The sequence below is a fragment of the Ooceraea biroi genome, chromosome 7, assembly GCF_003672135.1.
Source record: "Ooceraea biroi isolate clonal line C1 chromosome 7, Obir_v5.4, whole genome shotgun sequence".
Classification (NCBI taxonomy): domain Eukaryota; kingdom Metazoa; phylum Arthropoda; class Insecta; order Hymenoptera; family Formicidae; genus Ooceraea; species Ooceraea biroi.
The window spans coordinates 15,912,840-15,934,570 of NC_039512.1; the positions used below are offsets into that span (position 1 = coordinate 15,912,840).

The 21,731-nt window shown below is 42.7% G+C and overlaps 2 protein-coding genes across 13 annotated transcripts in view; one reads left to right on the forward strand and one right to left on the reverse strand.

The window, feature by feature from the left end:
• The window catches only part of LOC105274726 (octopamine receptor Oamb), a 101,191-nt gene extending 83,304 nt beyond the window's left edge, over positions 1-17,887 (forward strand). For 9 of the 12 annotated variants that reach the window (XM_026971426.1, XM_026971429.1, XM_026971427.1 and 6 more), the window contains 9 exons: positions 490-7,013; positions 10,104-10,241; positions 10,427-10,525; positions 10,652-10,779; positions 11,660-11,797; positions 12,288-12,570; positions 13,789-13,950; positions 14,279-14,589; positions 15,623-17,887. In XM_026971426.1, the coding sequence (XP_026827227.1) occupies positions 6,753-7,013; positions 10,104-10,241; positions 10,427-10,525; positions 10,652-10,779; positions 11,660-11,797; positions 12,288-12,570; positions 13,789-13,950; positions 14,279-14,589; positions 15,623-15,737 (1,635 nt within the window). In that variant the 5' untranslated portion in view covers positions 490-6,752 and the 3' untranslated portion in view covers positions 15,738-17,887. The remainder of the gene's footprint in view (positions 1-489; positions 7,014-10,103; positions 10,242-10,426; positions 10,526-10,651; positions 10,780-11,659; positions 11,798-12,287; positions 12,571-13,788; positions 13,951-14,278; positions 14,590-15,622) is intronic. The other 3 variants (XR_893122.2, XR_893123.2, XM_011331086.3) reach the window with 3 other exon arrangements.
• A 234-nt stretch (positions 17,888-18,121) lies between these two features.
• LOC105274718 (facilitated trehalose transporter Tret1) lies at positions 18,122-21,683 on the reverse strand. Its single transcript, XM_026971432.1, has 6 exons — positions 21,599-21,683; positions 20,835-21,096; positions 20,251-20,411; positions 19,417-19,692; positions 18,937-19,184; positions 18,122-18,667 (listed from the first exon to the last, which is right to left on the reverse strand). The coding sequence occupies exons 1-6, from the start codon at positions 21,681-21,683 to the stop codon at positions 18,296-18,298; spliced, it is 1,404 nt and encodes a 467-aa protein (XP_026827233.1). The 3' UTR covers positions 18,122-18,295.
• Positions 21,684-21,731: the final 48 nt, after the last annotated feature.

Here is a 21,731-nt window from a genome sequence, read left to right on the forward strand (position 1 = left end):
TTATTTATATAGCACGTATGTGCAAAGGAAAGGTCGGACTGACTAAGCTTAAAAAAGAGGAAATATATTATTAATTTTTCAATCGGAATTAATTTTCCAGACTATCCAAGAGATAAAACGAAATTAAACTGTTTTATATTTTCGATTTATTTTCATGACGTGGGAGATCTCTTTTCAACTCGAGATGCGTACCACCCACATACACATGTAGGTTTCGATGCAAGAAACGAAGATCAGAAGATAATTTACTCGACCAGAGAAGAAAGGATTAAAGAGAAATCTTGTTCTTTCTCAAGATGAAATATATTCCGTGAAACATCTTTGTCGAGTAAGGAAAAACGGTAGCTGAGTTATGGCCGGGCATTTGCCTGTAAATACAATCTTGTCGTCGTTATCAGAATTAAATGGTCGATCGCAGTTGTTATTCGATGGCCGATGGTTTCGATGGTTCTTGCCAAGCTAAGGGGATTTTTCTGTTTTCTTTTGCAGGCGCTGTCGCTCGGGGACGGAATAAATCTTAAGAGAAGTGCGTGCCCGTGGGATGTATTACGCGCATTACCTCGGAAGGGTCTCCTAGAGCGGTCTAGGTCGAGCAAGAGCGGATCGAGCAAAATAATGCGATCGAAGCGCATCAAGAAGGCTGCGCTCTTCCGTTTACTCAGATATAGACAGTGCGCCAGATACCGGAAGATAACTTAGCGCACTCGAGTGTACTCAGGACGCAGGTCGACGGAAAAATCGACGGAAAAGTCCAAGGAGAGAAGAATAGAAGGAAAACATACGTACGCGCGCGTATGCGCACGATACGCGATCACGGTGACGATCGACGAGCGTAATTTCACTTCACTGGCTGTGATTTTTACTCGTAGACCCCGACGACCGGAGACTCGAAGGTGCGGAAATCGTTAAGACTGATCGAGATAGACTTCCTCTCGCCGACTTTTCCAGCGAGAAAACAGAGCGAGCCTGGAACGTCGTCGTAAATGTAAATCGCGACGTCAACCGACTAGATCGATCGTTGTTACCGTGGTTATTGTATTTTGTCGCGCGATAAACGTATTATCGTGTAAACATTAGCACTGTAAACGTTAATCGGGATCTGTATGCCTTGGCTACGACCTCGCCGATACCGAGGGATTATTGGAGCGAGCGGATCTCGCAATCGCGGATACTCCCGTTGCTTCTTTCGCGTTCGTGTTTATTAGCGTCGTTGCAGGGCGCCGTTGCATACAAATGACGACGGGCATCCTCATCGTGGAGCGAGCAAGATGCATCACGCGCGAATCTCGGAGCAACATCGTCGAGTAACGATCGCGCGCACGGAGGCGACGCGGACGAAACGCGATCACAACGCGAGAATATTCGCCGGATGAGCTCGATGCGCTCCGATTCGCGACTAATTACGTTCGACAACTCGCTCGTATGGTGGTCTTCCCTGCGTCGTCGACGAGCAATCGCGAGTTCCTGAAAGTTAGCAAAACCCAGGAAGACCTCGTGGATCCGCGATTCCGTCGAGATCTATATTCTCGGTCGAGAGGAGAAGCTAGAAGCACTACTTGGAGGCTTGCCGAAGAAGAGGATTGCCGACGATCGAAAGTTCGAGTGGCACTTGGGTCGTCCAATAGCGGGAACAGGCTCGAAACTATTTTGCCGCATTGACGCGACAAAATTTCACAAGAGGCCATCGTCAATGAGAACGAGAGGATTCGCAAGACTCAGCGCTTTATAATACCTAAGTAGTCAGGATAATAATTGAAGGAGAATAACAATTAAAAAGCGCGAGCGGTCGAGAGGAGATATCTGAAAAGAAGATAAAGGGAAAGAGAAATGTTATTACCCGCGAGCGAGCGAGCATTTTAAACGTTTGGATTGAGAGGGAGGAAAATCGAGCGGCGGAACAGTCACGGAAAGGGCAATTAAGGAGGAGGAAAGGGGGATCGATTGGGGGGAGTAGAAACGCAAAATTTAGCGAAAAGTTAACAAAAAATTCGTGCGGATGATTCGGTTGAGATTCGGCACATCGAGTACAAAGGGATAGAGGTGGATTGAAATTGAGATTTTCACTCGGTATTTCAATGAAGATACATGTGCGCTACGTGATTGAGAAGGTGGAAGGAAATTCTGCTGAGAATTCAACCGCGTAAGACCAAACGCCGGCAGTAATTAACGTGATCTTTTTAAACGTGATAATTTAAGTCGACAATTTCCGGGAGAAAAATCTGCACGATTTTTTTGACGCACTCGAGAAAGAGAGAGATAGAGCTAAGCCTGTGTAATAAATAGATGACATTTCAATATTCAGCTAGCCAAGACTGGAGTGAACGCTAAAGTTTCTACACGAAGGCAACGTAGTACGGATCTGCTTGAAAACTCGCCGATTATTTTTCAATTACCGCTTTAGAGGCGGCAATTAACTATCTTCGTAATGGTACTACACAGTTTCTCGTCTAGAGATACTCCAGACATAACAGACGGACTTCCGCAAGGCGGAAAAGCGACGAAGTAGCGGCAAACTCATCGAAAATTCATTCGGCGTTTTGCGCAACTCGAGGAATAAATCCCCCGACCAAGAGGGATCGTTGGAAATTCATTCGGCATATTAGATCAGCGCGTAGAAGCGATGTAATTAAAGAAAACCCGTGGGAACGCCGTGGAAACTGCGAACAGGGATAATTGAAAATTCATGTAACGTTTCAGCGTCTTCTCTTGTTCGCGAGAAGTACGAGAGAAAATAATAAGCAGTTGTATTGGACACTTTAACCGATCGCCCACGAAAAAGAAAAGAGAAAGAGGAAAGAACAGGCGGAATAAATCAGGGAGAAGAAAGAAGCGATATCGCGCAATCGCACAGGGATAACTCGAAACAACCAGGTGAGGATCCGGACAACTGAATGAAAGATTCAGATTCGGTCACTTTCGCGAACTTGAATTAGAAAGCGCGAACAAGGAGCGCCATCGAACCGGCGCCTCATTTGATTCCGCGGAAGACACAAAATCCGACAAAAATCGACGAGGCGAAAATAGAGAAGTTAAAAAAACGCACGCAAGAAACATCACCAACCGGAAAGAACTATTCGCGATTAAGTTCAGCATTGCGCTCGATAAGTAAAGGATATTGTTTAAAGTAAAGATCGTTTTTTAAGAGCGCCATTCGTCGAAGTGGAAAGAAAGAAGAGCAATCTGGAAGCAAGAGTGTGAACTCTTCAGAGTTGGAGTGAAATTCTGTGAGTCGGTCGGACGATCCTGAGCTTCCTGGTCTTTTTTTCATCAGTTTGTTTTGCGAAAACAATCGCGGGGGATACGATACGAGATCAAGGACCTCCGAGAGCGAATAAAACGCCCACGCACGTCTGAAAAAAAGGGAAAAGCAGAGGGCCGTTGAAAGGGAGGCGAAATTGATCTACACGGACACTGCGGGAATTTTTAGTATCTTCGGTATCGATTCGGCGACCTGCATTGCGTCAGCAAACGATCGGAGATCGCGAATAACTGCGTGGAAAACCCGATTCTCGCCATTCGTGGCAGCACGTGATCGTCCTTCCGGAAGTCGCTGAAGAAGCATCCGCTGTCTCATCAGGTTGCCCTTTTCCCGAGCAACGCCGGCGGGCGAAGGGACGTGAAAAGGGCGGGAAGAGTGCAGGGGTGGGTTACAATTTCCAGTCGGCCACGTAACAGTAAATTCATTGCGCCAAGAGCGTAATCCTGAGGGACGAGCGCGCGCGCGTGGGGCGTCCTGAATTTCGAGACTTGAGGCGGACGGATACCGGTGCGAGCGAGCCCGTGGCGTCGTTTGTTAAGGGCAGCACGTATATCCTCGGACTCGGGAGAAACGGCGCCTCCGCGATTGCCGATATACGTTCGACGAGAACGAACGAGTGGCAAGAACCAATGAAAGAATCCTGATTCGTGTCGAGGATCACCGTCTTCGCGTCCGTCCGACATGCCGATCGATCGAATAGGCAGGACGTGATTATTAGGAAGAGACAGTAAATTCTGTCGCGGGGGATCAGAAGGGATCGGACGAGATCGACGGAGAGATCTGGCACGACGTTTCTGCAGGGTGCAAACGACGAAGCGAAGCGAAAGTTGAAGGAATTTAATCGAAATAGCGGCGGAAGAGGCCGGCAAGAGAAATAATTTTCACTCTTTCCTCCACCTCCCTCTCCAATCCCACTTTTCGAAGTCATGAAATATGAAGAACGATGAGAGCAATCCGATTTTTACATTCTACCGAGAGCTTAACGAGCGGCCCGTTCATACGCGCTCGTCGTAATGGAGATTCTCTCGGCGCGAAAGAAGACAAAGGTCGTAGAATAGGGATTTTCGCTCGACGAAGGATCGTAAAATATTCGTCGTTGGGCTGAGCGGAAAACGGACGCTCGATTGCAAAGCAAGCAATAGGAATCGCTGCTTTGCTGACGTCAGGAGAAGAGCGAGATTTAAGGGAAGAATAATTTTCATCCATAACAGTCTCAGCGCGTAATCTGCCCGTGTCGTCAGATCGTCAGATCGTGTGTGTGTGTGTGTGTGTGTGTTCAAACGTGAAAATCTCGTTAAGAGTGTTCTTTTTCGTCCAAAGACATCTATACAGGAATCGTGCGTTCTTAAATAACGTGGCAGACACGAGTAAGTGCAAGAGCTGGGAGTTTGTTTAATGACGCGACGTCGCGAATTTGCACCTTCCTTCAGCGATTGTTCGAGGAAATTAGATTCCGGAATTTTTATTATTATTATCACCACAGTGAGAACAACAAAGCACAACAATTTCAGAAAAAGCAGAATTTTGTCCACTTTAAAATTCTTTGCGCGAAGAAGTTTCGTGTATACCTGGTATTCACGATACATCTAGGCGAGGCAAGAGTGTCAAGTGTACAATTAGGACTTTCCGAGGCGGTCATCGATTTCTACCAAGGCTCGCTCACAGCTCCTCCAAGGGCCGAGTCACCTCTTATCGGGAATCAGAAAGCGGGTGGAGATAGAAGAAAGGACGGTCGGTCGTTTCGACGCCGGTAAAATTCGAAGAGAGTATGCCAACCGCGCCTAATAGAGGCGACGACGCTGTTTTCAATTCCTGGTAGGATAACGTCGATCTCTCTCGAGCGGAACGAGCAGCCGAAGACTTCCCGCTGGATTCGATTTAGTAACGGGGGGAGGAGCACCATTGCGAGAGGGTAAAGTCGAAAGGGGAAGAGAAGGAGGAGGGCGAGTACGTGATCGTTGCGGGTGGCGTGCACGAAGAAACGAGAAGTGCAGTCGAAGCAATACAGCGGGGGACAAGGCGGCTTTCGGGGTTGCAAGGTACTGCAAGCGACCTCGATACGTTCGCGGGAGGAAAAAAGAAGAAGCGAGAGGCATGTACGACCATCAGACCAGCAGTGTTATCGGGTCGCCTTGACGTTCGCTGGGATTCACCTTGCATCGCTACGACTTTTTTTAAGGGAATCCTTAGCGAAACTCTGCGCTGCACGTGACTCGCGTGACAATATAGATCACGACGTTGACGAACGATTGACGAGAAGCAACCCCGTCTCCAGTTCCACTCTCTGAGTTTCAGCGACGTCGAGGATCCGCTGTCCGTTGAGTCACGTTGCGTCAGCGAAATCATCCCCGCGTGTGGTAGAATCGAGGTATCGTTTACAGAATCGAGGTATCGTTTTCAGTTGCTGCTGAGCGATTTCGGATCTAGCGGAGAATAAAAGAACTGCTGTGAAGGATTTGAGACGAGGAGGATCATTAAAGTTCTGCTCAAATCTGTGACTCGAGCGATAAATTGGTGATAAAAAAGAGGAAGAGTAAGGTGGCGTTTGAAAATTCGCGGTGATTGAATTCATGAGGTCTGGTGTCTGATAACGCAATTGGATTGTAAATGGGGAATTCGGGATGGCTGGGAAATGGAGACGAAGAGGTGAGCCGCAGAACATTCAACGAAACGCAGACAAGAAGATCGAAGTTCGCTGAATCCGATACCCTTAACGGTGTCTAAAACACAGTTCGAAGACCGTGTAACGTTAGACTACATCCAAGGTGCAACGCGAGCAACAGCATATACAGCGAGTGAGTGAGTGCTATCGATTACCCGAAACAACGTTTCGCGATCGCGCTTACAAACCGCAAAATCAAAGCATCAGATTGACTAACGCACGGTACGATCGACTGCCTCGCCATTCATTCAACGTGCACGTACGAGCTCCCCTAAGCACAATTGTGGAAATATCGACTTTTACCAATTAATAATGCTTGATAAAAGTCTCACAAATTTTCGGTGAACGAGAATACCGGGGGAAGAAAGAGTCGATTGTGCGTGAATTACGATTACGTCGAAACAGCAGCGAGTGTATTTTGCTTGGCGAACTTGAGCATTCTAAATCAATGAAAAAACACGATCAACTTAATCGAGCGTAAAACTAGTCGATAGATTATCTTCGGGCTCAGGAACCACGAGATAAACGGCGAGTTTTTTCCAGTTCTAGTCTTGCGACTTAATCGATTGCGGAATTTTCGATTATTATTATTCCCGGTGGTGGACCGTGTTTCGTGTGAAAACTGCAAAGATTAGTGTCGATAGCCGATAAATATAATTAAGTGTTAATATTTATTAATATTTATGTGGAAGAACCACGATTCCGTGATACGGCACGAAATGTCTCTCCGAGTTTGCACTTGCGATCGCAGTCATCGCCGTGTACCAAGTTCTTCGGAGTCCTTCGACAGGATCGCATGGGCGCATCTGAGGACCGCGAGAGTTAACTAAAATGCGAGAGCTGAACGCCACCGCATGCGCTGCTTTGTACGACGGCGTCGAGTGGTACAGCGTGTGGAACGTGGTTACCTTAATCGTCCTGGCGATCGTCGATGTCATGGTGGTGCTAGGTAACATTCTGGTTATATCGGCTGTCTTTTGCACCACCAAACTGAGAAACGTGACGAATATGTTTATCGTGAGTCTGGCCGTCGCTGATCTGATGGTCGGCGTCGCCGTCTTGCCGTTCAGCGCAACCTGGGAGGTCTTCAAGGTGAGTCCTTTCGTTAATCTTAATTAACATTAGGATATAACGAACAGTAGAATTGAGAAGAAGGAAATTAATCTTAATCTAAACGACTCGATGTGACTTTGTTACGTAAAATTATAAAATTATTATTATTATTATAAATTATGTAAATGCAGCGTGCCATAATTGTTATACATAAAAATAATTATATATATATAACTATTTCATAAACATGTAGGTATCGGAATATTTAAAGTTTTAGCATAAATAACTATGGAAAATGAAAAGGAAACGGTCGGTAAAGTTTATATATCATATCGCAATTATAATATATTCGACCGATGACATTTCACATTTTACATTGCATTTAAGTCCAAAACATCGGTCTTCACATCTTGAATCGACAGCGCTTAATTCGTTGCGATCAGTATTTTTTAGATCACGTAACGACCCAACACAATACCATCAATTTTAGTGACGTTATGACATGCAACATGACAGGCTACAACGATAAATTACTTGTCAATGAAATTTCATGTATTGACTGCTCGATAATGCGCAATTTTCAACAGTCAGATTCAACAGGAATGAAATGTTTTTGCAGTTAAAACAGGGTGTGCGGAATTGTCGAATCGCAATACCTTTTTCTCAATAGTAATTTCGAAATACGTAAAGTTTCACCAGAGCGGACATTGCTTGCGAAACGGATTGCACTGACTAACAAAAGTGCGCACGCATTTATAGATTGGAAAATGCAGCTAACTTTATAACATCAGTTCGAGAATTTGAGAAATTCAATATATTAACAATATAGAATTCATACGTCTTTTTCTATGCCGGATTTTGCGAGCATCACGGTTCCCAGCTCTTCCGCTTCCTCGAAACTCGCTTGAAACCTTTATAGCGCTGTAATCTCATAAAACTGCACATTTTCTCCAATCTTATAATATAAATCGCTACGGTAATACTTCCTATCTTTCATGTACTCGACGCGTCTTACATGGTACGAACCAATTTCTCTTAAAATTATCCACTCTTTCTTTCGCAATTGAGAAATATTGAGATACCTTCTCCTGCACGATAGGTATTTCTCATCGAAATTAAGCCCCGCAAGATAAGATATTATTATATTTCCGAGACACGATCTCTCCATCTCGTCTCTCTTTCCGTGAGAAACATCATTGATCAAAAACCAAGCCCTCTATTTCTCATGATGGAATAGGGGATAGTTTCCTATATTTTACAAAAATGTAATATTATCTCTTGATATATCACGTCATCGATATATCAATACAATTTGAAAAAGTCAGGAAACGATCAGATGACGTAGTGCCACAGCGTGTTATTCCGAAATCACCGAACGCGCTGCGCCGGTTTAAGTGGGATCCCCGGAGGGCGCAACAGTTTGCTGGCTTTTCCATTCGGTCCTTCCAGCCTGGATTTTCGTGATATTCACGTGTGGAGATGTGTGCGTGCGGATGTTCACCGGGGACCCGGGAACAACGGTCGGTGGGTGGTGGATAGTACGGGTATGGAAACGGCGCGAGTTTCTCTTAGCTCGGGCCAGAACGAGGTGCTCCATTTAACTGGAGTTTACACGATATAGCGCAAGTTAGTTCTTCTCCTTCTCGTTCTCCGCGTACTTATCACGATACGATCCTTTACCTTGAAAGGTCTTTCTTCCTCCTCGCTCTCTCCTTCCGGCTGTGAAATTGGTCGAGTGATGGCAACGCGAGTATTCTTACAGAGACGCAAGGAGAAGAATAATAACGAGGGTTTTCAATGAAACGACGATGCACAATGCATTTGCATGTAGTATGCAAATCGATATGCATGCTCCAACGTAAAAATAATACAACATAATAATTATGAACTTATTGGAACATTAAGGAATTAAGCGACGTGCAATTTTCCCCAAGGTATTTGGTGCAACGAATATAGCAAAATATAAAGAATATTTTTATACTCTTATTGTTAGTTTTCTGTGTAAAAATTATCACAAAATTACATTTTCGATCCTACTATCAGCGATAAATTCTTTTATTTCGAATTCGACTGGGAAAATCCTTTTTTTCAATAAAAAGTGCCTAAAATTCCTTAAGTCAATAAATACTCGCAAAAGCCAAGAAATCTTGGAAGGTGAAACTTTTAGAAACCGTAATTAGTCGCGACTCGTGAGTAGAAAAGATAAAAAAAGGATCGATAAATTTTGTAAGGAAGCAGTGCGGACATGATTGATTCAGTTGCAATTGCGCGAGTTATATAGCTATCGTAGCAATCGTAGCGAATCTGATGGTAAATAATGAGGGTTAATTACTGAATTCCAATATCGGTGGCACACGTAACACTACTACTAGCCAAAGCTAATTTGGAACAGGTGGTTGTGCTGTCCCGTGGAGAGGCGCACCTTGTATCGCCCGTCATTATGCGAATGCATTGTGCGTGCAACATTCGGTGCTGGACGTGTGCGGACATGCCGCATGCAGTGCACGGCAATCCATTGTATATGGTTACATCGCCATCGACCTGAATGAGAATCGATCCGACGATTGACACGTGCCCGACCCACATCTTATCTGTCAGCCATATTTTCCGAATAAAGAGACGCAGACTGATGACTATGATACGCGCATAATCTTCTTACCACTTGCGAACTTTATCATGTTCAAAACCCATTTTAAATCTAGAGTTTACTAGAATTCGAGACAGATTTGTGTGCTGTGTAATACGAAAAATATTGAAAGATCAAGAAATTGGAAATTTACACACATATCTTTGTTAATTTCTAAACAGTTTTATAATATGTATATGACGCATAAAATTATAAATAGAATTCTCTCGCGTACAGAGATTATAAGGATAAGAGCTAATGAGAATGTTAAACGACTTTTTATCGAATTTGGAATTTATTACATTTTAATTTTTCGCATATAAAATCTTGATTGACACTGAATGTTAAAATAAAGTTCGTATTCAGTTACTTGAAATTAAATAAAGAATAGAATTTTCATGACTCGCATTTCGTATGCTTTTAAAACTCACTATACTAAATAATGCGACAAAAGAATGCATTGACATTTTGAATATATTCCTCTTAAATCTCTCTCACGAAAGGTTTGGATATATGGAGATATCTGGTGCTCCGTGTGGCTAGCGGTTGACGTTTGGATGTGCACGGCATCAATATTGAATTTATGCGCCATCAGCTTGGATAGGTACTTGGCCGTGACCAGGCCAGTCAGTTATCCTCAGGCAAGTACTAGTTATGAAACTGATTATCTCGAGATCTAACGCGTACATTACGCATCAATCGATCTGATCATCCAGCGCGACACATTTGTACAATAATAAAAATTGCGTAATAATTATGACGACAAAAAGATGCACGCGCGTTTTCTCTGATAGTAAAACTTTCTTTTCTATTTCCATAAATCCAGATTATGTCGACGACGAGGGCCAGAGTGTTGATAGCCTGCGTTTGGGTTTTCAGTTTCGTGATTTGCCTTCCACCTCTGGTGGGCTTGAGAGACAAACGGGTATGTAGGAAACGTGGCTAATTCACCTTCGTGTTGTCGCACGTCGTTTCGGGGTGATTTTCAATCGTTGTCCGACTGTCGCCAGATCGTTTTTACGCACGTTTAATCGCTTCCTCTGTTTCGTAGTCACATCCCACGTACAACATGACGTTTCCTCTATATAGCCCGTCCAACACCACCACTATACTCGTGCCGATAAAGCCGTGCCCATGGATCTGCGAATTGACCAACGACACCGGCTACGTCATTTACAGGTAGCTATCATACCAGAGAGAAAGAAAACCAATTTAACGTACATTGCGCGCGCGTGATAGTAAGTCAAGATACGGAATTAAAAACGGCTGTTTCCGTTTCTAAGCGTTGCATGACTTTTTTCTATTGATATCTATATGCATTCCCAAAAATTGATTTATTTGAATTGTTTATATATATTATACTTACGAGTATGCATAAGTAGTGAGTACCTGAGTATAAAAGTTTTAACACATCAATGTTGCACACGCGTTAAAAAATTGGAAAATTTATATTGCATGTGCGATATAAATTTTATATCGAAATAACGATATAAAATTAAAATGAGGCCGATATTAATGCATTAATTTTGAAGAAAAACAAGCACAGAAGTATATTAAATTATTATATTTACAAGATGAAAATATGTCAAAATTTTTCAGTTATTTCTCATTTTTATGATACATTCTATTTTCTCTCCGAAAATATAATTTCTAATTTGATTGGATATAACAACATTCAGTTTAAATACGTAACGAGGAATGTCCTAATCGGATTCCGTCCCAGGCTGCAGGCAGATCAGGCCACGCTAGCAATAGCTGTTTCTACTTCTACGTCGTTATCGTATTAGCGCGTGCTTCAATCAAGACGGTCATATATATATGCGCCGTTCGTTGTTGCAGTCAATAAGTTAATAAATCGTTAATGTACTCGAGCGTGAGCCCACATCGATACACATGCTCGATCGGACCGTCTCGCTCGTTTATTAAAGCCGGTTGCCGAATTCACGTTTGCGGTACTTCACGTTCGGACGTAACGTGCAAAAACGATACGATAATCGATCAGGAAACCGATGATTACCAGTATATGACGAGAAATCGCGATCGCACGCGTTTGTTGCAGCGCCCTAGGCTCCTTCTACATACCGATGCTGGTGATGCTGTTTTTTTATTGGCGGATATACAACGCCGCGGTTTCCACTACGAGGGCCATCAATCAAGGTTTTCGGACAACAAAGGCTTCGAAAATGCTCGGCACCAGGTAAGCCTCGCGGTTTATTTTACTTTACGAAGTCTTCGTCTGTTGATCAATTGTCGATCGATGGCGAATCTAGCTTTCATGATTCTGTGTAATCGAACTTTATTATTCATTTGCGTTTTTGCTTTCGTGCGAATCACGTGGACCATTAATTATCTTTTTCCTACAAGAAATCTGTATTTATGCATCTTATCGATGACTAATTATATAGATAGAATTAGATAGAAAATCGATAGAAAATTTTTTATACGATTGTGCCTTATTAACTTTTTCTTTACACGCTGCAAAATTTCTTATGTTTATTACGTTATTCTGTAATTGAAATAATATTTCTCGACGTTGTATTCTCTCATCAGTCATTTCGTTCGTAAGCTTACATCATTGAATCATCTTTTTGCGGAAGAAGAAGCCTCTTTATGCAAGAGCTTCGTTATGCCACCGACATAATAGAACGCCTACATAGAAGTGCGAGTTAATTCTTCCTTCTGTGCAGGTTCGACCAACAAAGACTGACTTTAAGAATACACCGTGGCCGCGGTAGCGACCATAACGGCAGTAACAATGGCAACTCGAGGAGCCCAGAATCGAGCAGCCGCAGCTCCGTCAAACGGGAGAAGATCAAAATCTCGGTCTCTTACCCGAGCACCGAGACGCTCAACACCAAGTGCAACACCCTTGAGAGAACGCCGTCGAGATGCTCGCAAATCTCGGTCCATTACAGCAATGGGCAAACGCAGACGCAGCTTTGTCCGACCTCGCGAAACACTCACCTCAAGGTAAATTAGATCTTGACAAGCTTCGACTCTCCCTAAATGAGCGCGTCATTAACGTCGTTCTTTTATCTCTGCTTTACAAAAATTAATTATTTTGCTTTGCAAACATAATGGAATCGTTTTTATCGCGGAACTGCAATTGCGATACGCTTAACACGCGCTTCTTTACCATTCCTGGAAAATATTTCATAGAAATTTACAAAAGATTTCTATTTTTCTGCTACCACATAATTGCATGCGATCCCACTGTGATTGTTCAAACAGTTTTCACTGTTCGAAAAAAAATGTGGGCATGGTGAGCCGGTCGTGTGCAAATTTCATGTTCTCGGTTAGCAATACTCCTGTCGGCGCGATTTCGAGTGTACGTACGAGTGTACGCATCCGTTGTTTATTGACGATTAATCGTTATCGGCATTTTACAAAACGAAACAAATCAAGGGTCAGTTTTTTTCGTTCAATAAAGCCGAGGTACTCGTTCGATCGGACGGGGCCATTGGGCCATATAAATGTGCTAGTTTTCCTTTTTCTCTCATCTCTGTTTTATTTCACCAGAGAATACCCGAGCTTTTATTTGCCGTTTTAAATCGTCGGTCGTGATTATTCTCTCACATGGTGAGGTCATACGCGCGGATTTGCAAGCGGACAAAAGCGGAATGTGTGGATGGATACGTATCCGTTTTGCTGAGGGTTTTTATGTTCGTCATAATCGCCGATGTTGATAAATACGCGGGGAAGAAGTGCATCTTATGTTACTTCCACTGTAACAAGTATGCAAGTCTTAAAAGAACATTATGTTTTATTTACGATTAGTTTATGTGATTTAAAAAAATTGCCATTTTTACAAACATATTGTCGGAGCTGCCTAAAATAAATCTGCGAATGATAATCAAAATGATGCGTTTGCATCTAAGTGTGACTAATTAAACTTTTGCACAAGATTTGCAGAGTAAATTGCAATTTATAGCGGAATTTCGTTTCGTGTGTCGCGTTTTGTTGAGGTTTTGCAATTTCTAGATCTCTGATGATCTGAATATGAGGGCGATGCTGATCGAAGTACGCGTCTGTTGACGATAGTAATTCAGGCATTGCTCAGATCGTGAAGGAATGGCTGTTTTACGACGGCCGTAAATTCCGCGCGAAAGTGAATTCGTATTTTATAGCCGTGTGCATAATGTGTCTGTACCGGCATCATAAAGACGGACTTGTTAAATTTTCCGCCAGGTCGGTGGAGTCAATAGGGTGGGCAGCAGCAAGAGACCGAGCAGACGGAGCAGCTGCGAGAGTCAGGTGACCGGTGACGAGTTGTCCTTGCGCGAGATGACGCCGAGCAGCGAGGAGAAACCGCGGGTGATGAAGCTGGGCAAGAGGAACATAAAGGCCCAAGTGCGTCTGTTATGCCGGCTCGTTTGCGCTTTTCACGCTTCGACTATCAGACCCGCTTTTCCAATGTAGTAAAACCGAAACAGGCCGTATTCGATCAGTGTTTGCGACTTGGCAAACATAAATCTTATACAGTAATGCTCGAAACACTGGAAAAATTCGATTCTTATTCGAGCCAATGCTAAGATAATCCTGATATCAGTTTCACTTGTTGGAACTCTGAATCGCATGCGTTAATATTTAGAATAATATAAACAAAATGTAAAACATTTAACATAATTCATTTTTCTTGTACTTTATTGGTCAATGCATGAAAGAAAATCATGTGCAGGCCAAGAGATTCCGCATGGAGACCAAGGCGGCGAAGACTCTGGGCATCATCGTCGGCGGTTTCATCGTGTGCTGGCTGCCCTTCTTTAGCATGTACCTGCTGCGCGCGTTCTTCCCGAACAGCATCCATCCGACCGTCTTTAGCGTTCTTTTCTGGCTAGGATATTTCAATTCCGCGATAAACCCTTGCATCTACGCGCTCTTCAGCAAAGACTTCCGCTTCGCGTTCAAGAGGATCATCTGTTGCAAGTGCTGCATGCAACGCGCCAACACGCTGCGACGTGGCAGTGACGGCAGTCAGTTGGCAATGAGGTAAGTGCAATATATCACTTTTACTGCGGTAGAAAACGACACTGCAATTTATTTTTACGCAATCACGTTTCTCGCGCAACATAAAACAAGACGTTTGGAAACCTTCCTGCACTTTAAATATCGAAATAATTATATTATAGTTATAATTTGTTAACTATAATATATAACTATACAGGGTGAGGCACCTAAAACAGGCCACCTGAATATCTCGGCTGTTATTGGTGATAGAAAAAAATGTGTCAGAACAAACTTGCATGATTTCGAGGGACACATAATTTGTTCTAAATAATTTTTTATTAGGTGGACGCGTAGAGGTCATATGAAGGTCAACTTCGTTTTTTTAAATGGTATATGTTTTTTTACGTACCAACTAAGTAGAGCGTTTGAAGATGCGCACATTGATCTACGGGTCAAAATCATTCAAGGTCACTGAAGGCTAAAATTTCTAAGTGCTAGAACTTTTTCATTTCTGAGTTTACGGTATTTTCAATAGCAGAGAACTCTAGGCAATATAAAGTAAATTATTTTCTCTTGAAGTTGGCCTTCAGTGACCTTGAATGATTTTGATCCGTAGATCAATGTGCGCATCTTCAAACGCTCTACTAGATGGTACGTAAAAAAACATATCATACCATTTAAAAAAACGAAGTTAACCTTCATATGACCTCTACGCGTCCACCTAATAAAAAAACTATTTAGAACAAATTATGTGTCCCTCGAAACCATGCAAGTTTGGTCTGACACATTTTTTTCTATCACCAATAACAGCCGAGATATTCAGGTGGCCTGTTTTAGGTGCCTCACCCTGTATATTAACTATAGATATATGCATAAAATATGTGTACGTACGTCAACTCCGCGGTTTGGAATCTTTACTAGATCGCGTTATACGTGAAAAGTTATGTTTCCCATAAATTTTGTGGGCTCTAATCTGATTAGCTCCAGATATCGTGCTTTCTTTATCACGTCGATTCATGCTGGGTTCGCAATGCTTCCTTATTATTTCACGGGACTCGACGGTTCTGTTCCATAGGAACGAGCGAAGTCCGAGCTACTCGATCCGCGTGGCTCAACAGGGCACCTCCATCGACGACTCCGATCCGGATCCATCGTCGGAGCCGACCCATTCGCAGAGCGAGTCCAGATGATTGTAGCGGCGCGTCCGAGCCGGCGTGCAGCGTGTCACTTTTAATCCCCGTTCTTCCAAGGCGAGGATTTTCTCCTTCTGATGACGGCGGTGCTTTGAGACGTGCCTCGCGTCGAGCGACGACGACGACGACGACGATGAGCCGTGGTCCTCCGACACTTGGCATGCCAATCCGTGTTTCACCATTCTGCCAGACTGACACCGCATCAGCATTCCACGCTGTGTAAATTGCACTTTTGCTGAGCGGCTGGAAACACCCTCGTGCTCTTCCGATCCGTCTCTCGCACGCCGTTCTTAAACGTTCCTCGCGCCTCCCTAACGCCGCAAATACGCAAAATCATCGGCTGGGCGAACCAGTTGACTCGTCCGGTATTTCTCGCTGAAGGAACAAACCGGACACTTGGCTTGTCTACCGTTATGCATTGCATCCCGCCTCGATGGTGGGTTTATCGCGCGGGCAGTAAAGAGGCGAGCCAAGTGATCTGCTGGGTGAGGCGAGCACATAATTCGTTGTTCGACTTGACTGCTCGATAAATCGCGTAATCTTACGGTACCGAGTTTACGCGAAGCCATCAAGGCGGGGTGAGTAAAGTGGCGGATTGCATCCCCTCGCTTCTCGTCAATTATTGTTGAAGAGAACGTAAGCAGGTAAATTTGGTTCGCCTTTACGCTTTAATTGTGGCGAGATCAACGGGGAACGGAGCGTCAGAGGGAGCATCGCGATGCGCGTCCTCTCGAAATTGGATTTAATCGCGTCGGGCTCGGAACGCGGCGCCTCATCTGCGACTCTTGTAAAGCGCAAAGGAAAGAAGGTGAACCGTGGCTTCCGTGTGCGGCACTTTGCCAATTTTCTCCTCCGGCTACATTGAGAGCTTAAAACGATCTGTTTTTCGTAAGTAGTCCACCCTTTCCGCGAGTGATCACGGTGAACACACTAAGTCAATCATCTCACACATTTAATGTTACGTGTATCTCACGCGCGGATTGCCGGAAAGTGACCAGTCGTTTACCAAATTATGATCTGACCGAACAATGAATTCAATCGATGCGCCTCTTCCGCCATTCCGTGGCAAATTACGAGATCTTCGCGAGAAATTATCCAATTTCTTTTCTTGCACACAAAGAATTATTTTATATTTACATATATATTACGTATAATTGTTACTTATTATTTTATTTTAGTATTTTATAGCAGCATATATAATTCATTTGATCCAACGTGTTTTGTAAATAAACTAAATTAAAAAACGGCTTTTGATCTTTGCACCCTTTCGATTTCAAGCGCGAGCAATCGATTGATCATCTTCGGTCATTTCTGGTTATCCGCGATACCACCTATATGCTATAGCACAACGCAATACATTCGTCCTATGCGTCGCTATTGGAGACCCGGTGCTGAAATACAGGAAATGATTGCAAATCATTCCCGGGACGAGCGAGTCATTCTCCGAGAAAGTAAAAAATTAGTTGGGCTGCACTCGCGATCACAGATGCGCGCTCGATCGCGAGGTACGAGCATTCGGGAGGCACAGATGTGTAACGAGCGACACAAACCTCCTATGTACATATCGATATATATGTGTACTACTCGATAATACGCTAAGTATGTCGTTATCCTCTATATAGAACCGACGTTCGCGCGCCCATGTAAATCGGCGTTTCCTCTTTCACCCCCAGTCTCCCTTTTTCTCTCGCTCTTTCTCCTCTCTATCTTCCTTCTTTCCTCGTTCTTGAACGATTCTCCGGGATAACAGCCGGGATAACAGTGCAAGTTTGCGACTCTTCGATGGCGTTATAATTTCTACGTTTTTTTACATAATCTCGCGTAAACTTGATAATGTATGATAAAACATTGTGTCACGTCGTTGTTGCCGCGCGTACGATGTATAACATATTGCATTGTACAATAAAACAATACGCGCGGATATTGTTCAAGCAACGCTCGCGCTAAGCGATTCGGCCTCTCAGGATATATCTCTGCTTGCAGGATTTTTCGATCCACCCTCGCTGATGGATCCAACGTCTTAGCAACGCGACTGTAATCCGACGACGAGATGACCGATCGACTTCGAAATGCGTGGTTCGTGTATTATGTGATATATCGTATAAATACGTAAAAAAACGGATGGAAATAAATATGTGAATATGCGTAAACGGACCTGTGGTCTTTTGCAACCTACAGTGACAAGCTGGATGGTGGAATACGTTTGTTCCAAGGTATGTATTACGAGCAGTACCACAAATGATTTAGAGAGAAGAGAGAGCAAAATTTTCTACTATATTATTATTACATAAATGTTATTTTCCAATATAAGCATTTAAAACGTAAAAATGACTCAAAAGTTATACAATTAATGCGATTGCAATATCAAAAGACGCAGTATATATTTTATTTAGATTCTATTTAATTATGAAAATTTCACTTGTCGGTACTAAATCTTAATTAATTTTGGTTACTAGTAATGAAGTTCTCGTGCTATAAAATAGCGACACGTGTATGTGTATATTCGTACTTTAATGGTGAAACACTTTGACTCGATAATTCTGGTCCCGTCTCGTTCACTGGTTCTCCCGGGACCCTATTTCACGTCCGTACAATTCGATCTGAATCTCCTCGACGCTCTTGCCTTTCGTCTCCGGCACCATAAACGACACGAACACAGTGCCGATTAAACTTATCAAGCCGAATGTAGCAAATGACGAGGAGATTCCCATGAGATCCACCATGTCCTGGAAGCATTTCGTCACCAGGAAAGCCAGCGTCCAATTGCATATCGCAGTAGCAGAGCTCGCCGCGCTTTTCACGTTGTTCATGAAGAGCTCGCCAACCATTATCCACGGTATCGGACCGAAACCAATACTGAAAATCACGATAAATATCGCGAACGAGAGCAGAGGGATCCAGGAGACTTCCGAGAGGTCGTGCGAATTCTGAAACAATCACGGAAGCTTTGTTAGGTGAAATCTTTCAGTGTGGAAAAACGGAAAAATAGATAAATTATACAATTATATAGAAATAATGTTAATAATCATAATAATAATTTTGTCTATATATATATTATACGCTATATTAGTCTATATTATGTAATTACAGGCTAATTATTTATAATTATACAACTATTTGTAATATTTCAAATATTTAATTGAATATTTAATTTAATTTATTCTTTATTGACTTTTAATTGATTTATGGGACTTACCTGAAAATGAAAGTAGCCCGACAATGTAAACATACAAGTGGACATTACTGACGCGCTAATGAACAATAGTAATTTCCTTCCGGTGCGTTCAATCATGATAGTTGAGAAATACGTAGCGATCACTTGTACAGTACCGACGATCACCGACGATGTGCTTGAGTTTAGAGATGAACCCGCGCCGTCAAAGATTTTCTTTGCGTAAAATATCAGAGTGTTAACGCCGGAAAGTTGCTGGAATACCATTAAACCTGAAAACTCATCAAATTAAATAACTGATAAAATTCCATACTTTTTATTCTCGTTATATAAGTGGCATAACTCTATAAAATTAAATTTAAGGATTGAAATAATGCGAATTTAATAAAATAAATAAAATAATTTATTTAATGCATTAAATAAATTACGCAATGCAAATTATTTTAATAGGAACATATAATAAATAAATTAGATTAGATTTCGCTTAATGTACGATTCATTTACCGAGTGTAATGCAAATCGCTTTTTGATAATTTCTCAAGTCCATAATGCTAGCTCTGGATGCTCTCATTTCTGAGGCATGGAGCTCCAGTCTGGTCAACTCCGCTTCGGTGTGATATTGTGCCCCTCTAAAGTGTTTTAACACGTCATTCGCTTCATTTTTCCGACCTTGCATGACCAGCCACGCCGGTGATTCCGGTATGAACGGGAAAGAGATCAAAAGCAAAGCTGGTGCCACGGAGCACAGTACCGCAATAACGTGCAAGCTATCGGTAAAAGCTGCAAATCATTGTGTCACGCTTATCATTTCAGAAAGGCAGGTATGTATATTCTAAAACTTTCGACTCCAATTTTAATATCACGTCTGTCATGACGGTCCTTACACAGTCTGTTCAGTCTCTGGTGCAACTTTAATTTTAATCGACTACTATATTATTAATTAAAGGTTCTATCGTAATTTGCGAGTTACATGGGCAAGTTAGAACTTTGGTTAATGCTGCATTGCTACTGTCAGTCACTCACTGTCAGTCAGGTGGATCTGAAATGTAGTTGAAACATTTGATATTTTGTGCATTCATGCATGACGAGTTACGAGAAGTGCGCAGCGATAACCGCATCAACCAGGATTCTAACTTGCTCATTTAGCTTGAGAAACATTGACTGTTATTACTAGTTTTGACCAATGCAACGGAAGATACGTGTATATACACGTACACATGCATATACAGTGATAACACAGTCACAACAGTTTATCTAACATGCTTCTAAACTCTGTTGTGTCTATAATATACTAATGGCACATTGTTTAATCCTGTTTGTAAAAGCGTGACATTTTACCGGTGGCATATGCGAAGAGAATTCCAGCAGTAATTTGCAACTGAAAAATAGTGCCAAGCAAGCCCCTGATGCTCTGCTCGGCGATCTCGGAAGTGAACATGGGAACAACGACGGATGCCGCACCGCATGCCGCCCCAGCCACAAACCGAGCCAGAAAAACCCTTTCGATGGAAAAACTCGATTACGTAACTTTAGTAGAAAATCAATGAAACCGCAAACTAAAATCGCTTCCGCCGGCTGAGAAACGTAGCCAATGCAGTTGATGGATAAAACGCGACCGGCAGCGGCCTTTGATATTTGATTAGGATCTTTACGCTATTTGGAATAATTTATTCTTCCGCACAAATTAGTATGACTAAATAAAAAAAAGATTTAAATATATATACTATCTCTTTAAACGTAAAATAATTTTGATATAACATAAAAATTTTACATTTTTTTCATAATATTTTTTCATTGTAATACAGAATTAATTAATGATACAAATAATGAATTATTATTAAAATAATTAATTACTGTATCATCGAAAATAATGAATAATAAATTTTTAAAATAAAATTCACGCCAAAATTAAATTTCCTTACCATATTTTACTCTGCGCGAATCCGATAATGTACCAACACAGAAATAAGGGCACGGTTGTCGCCCAGATCGTTTTCTTCCGACCGAATTTATCCGCCAGCATTCCTGCTGGTATGGTGAGCGTTATAGCACCGAGCGGGACCAAAGAGGAAATCCAAGAGCCTTCCTGGTCGCTGACAGGCAGCGTGCCGTTCTTGTTGTAGAGCGGCAAGGCGGACGACGTCCATGACAAATACGTGCCAATCGAAAAGGCGGCGAGCGTCGCTGAACAATGAACAATATAGTGGATATCAGAGACATTTCACCCCATATGTTCTGACGAATATCTTGGTGTTAAAAGCATTCCGTGTTCTTCGAGAGTTAGCTCTACGCTGGTCTTAACATTTTCCGCTCAGAATTCACCACGGGCACGTCGGTGCGGCCGCGAAGTTAAATTACGTAGCCAAGAGATGTCTATCGAGAGAACTAGTTTCAATTACGGCACGAATTCTCGACAATTAAATTAGGACGCTCGAGGATTGATGCGGCCATTGCGCGTGAAAGTTCGAGTTTTTGAAGACTACTGTAAAGGTTCCCAAGGGAGACAATAAAATAATTCCAGATTACATTTATACGCGTAGACCTGTAATTCTCTCACGAGATTTAAAAGTCTTCGCATCTTGGGCATTCACGCGTTTTTCGACGGTGTTGTCTCACGATCGCAAACATCCGCGCGTATAAATCGAAGTGCAACGCCACGTTTGCGTGGATTAAGAGCAAAACTCACCCACCAGCACTCCCACGTATTGCGAGTATTTCGAGGCTGGTCGCTCGCGCGACGATTCCTCGTCGTTCTGCGCAATTAAAGCCATTGTGCGTTCGCACGGACAATTTGCGCGACCGCTTGAAATATTTAAAAC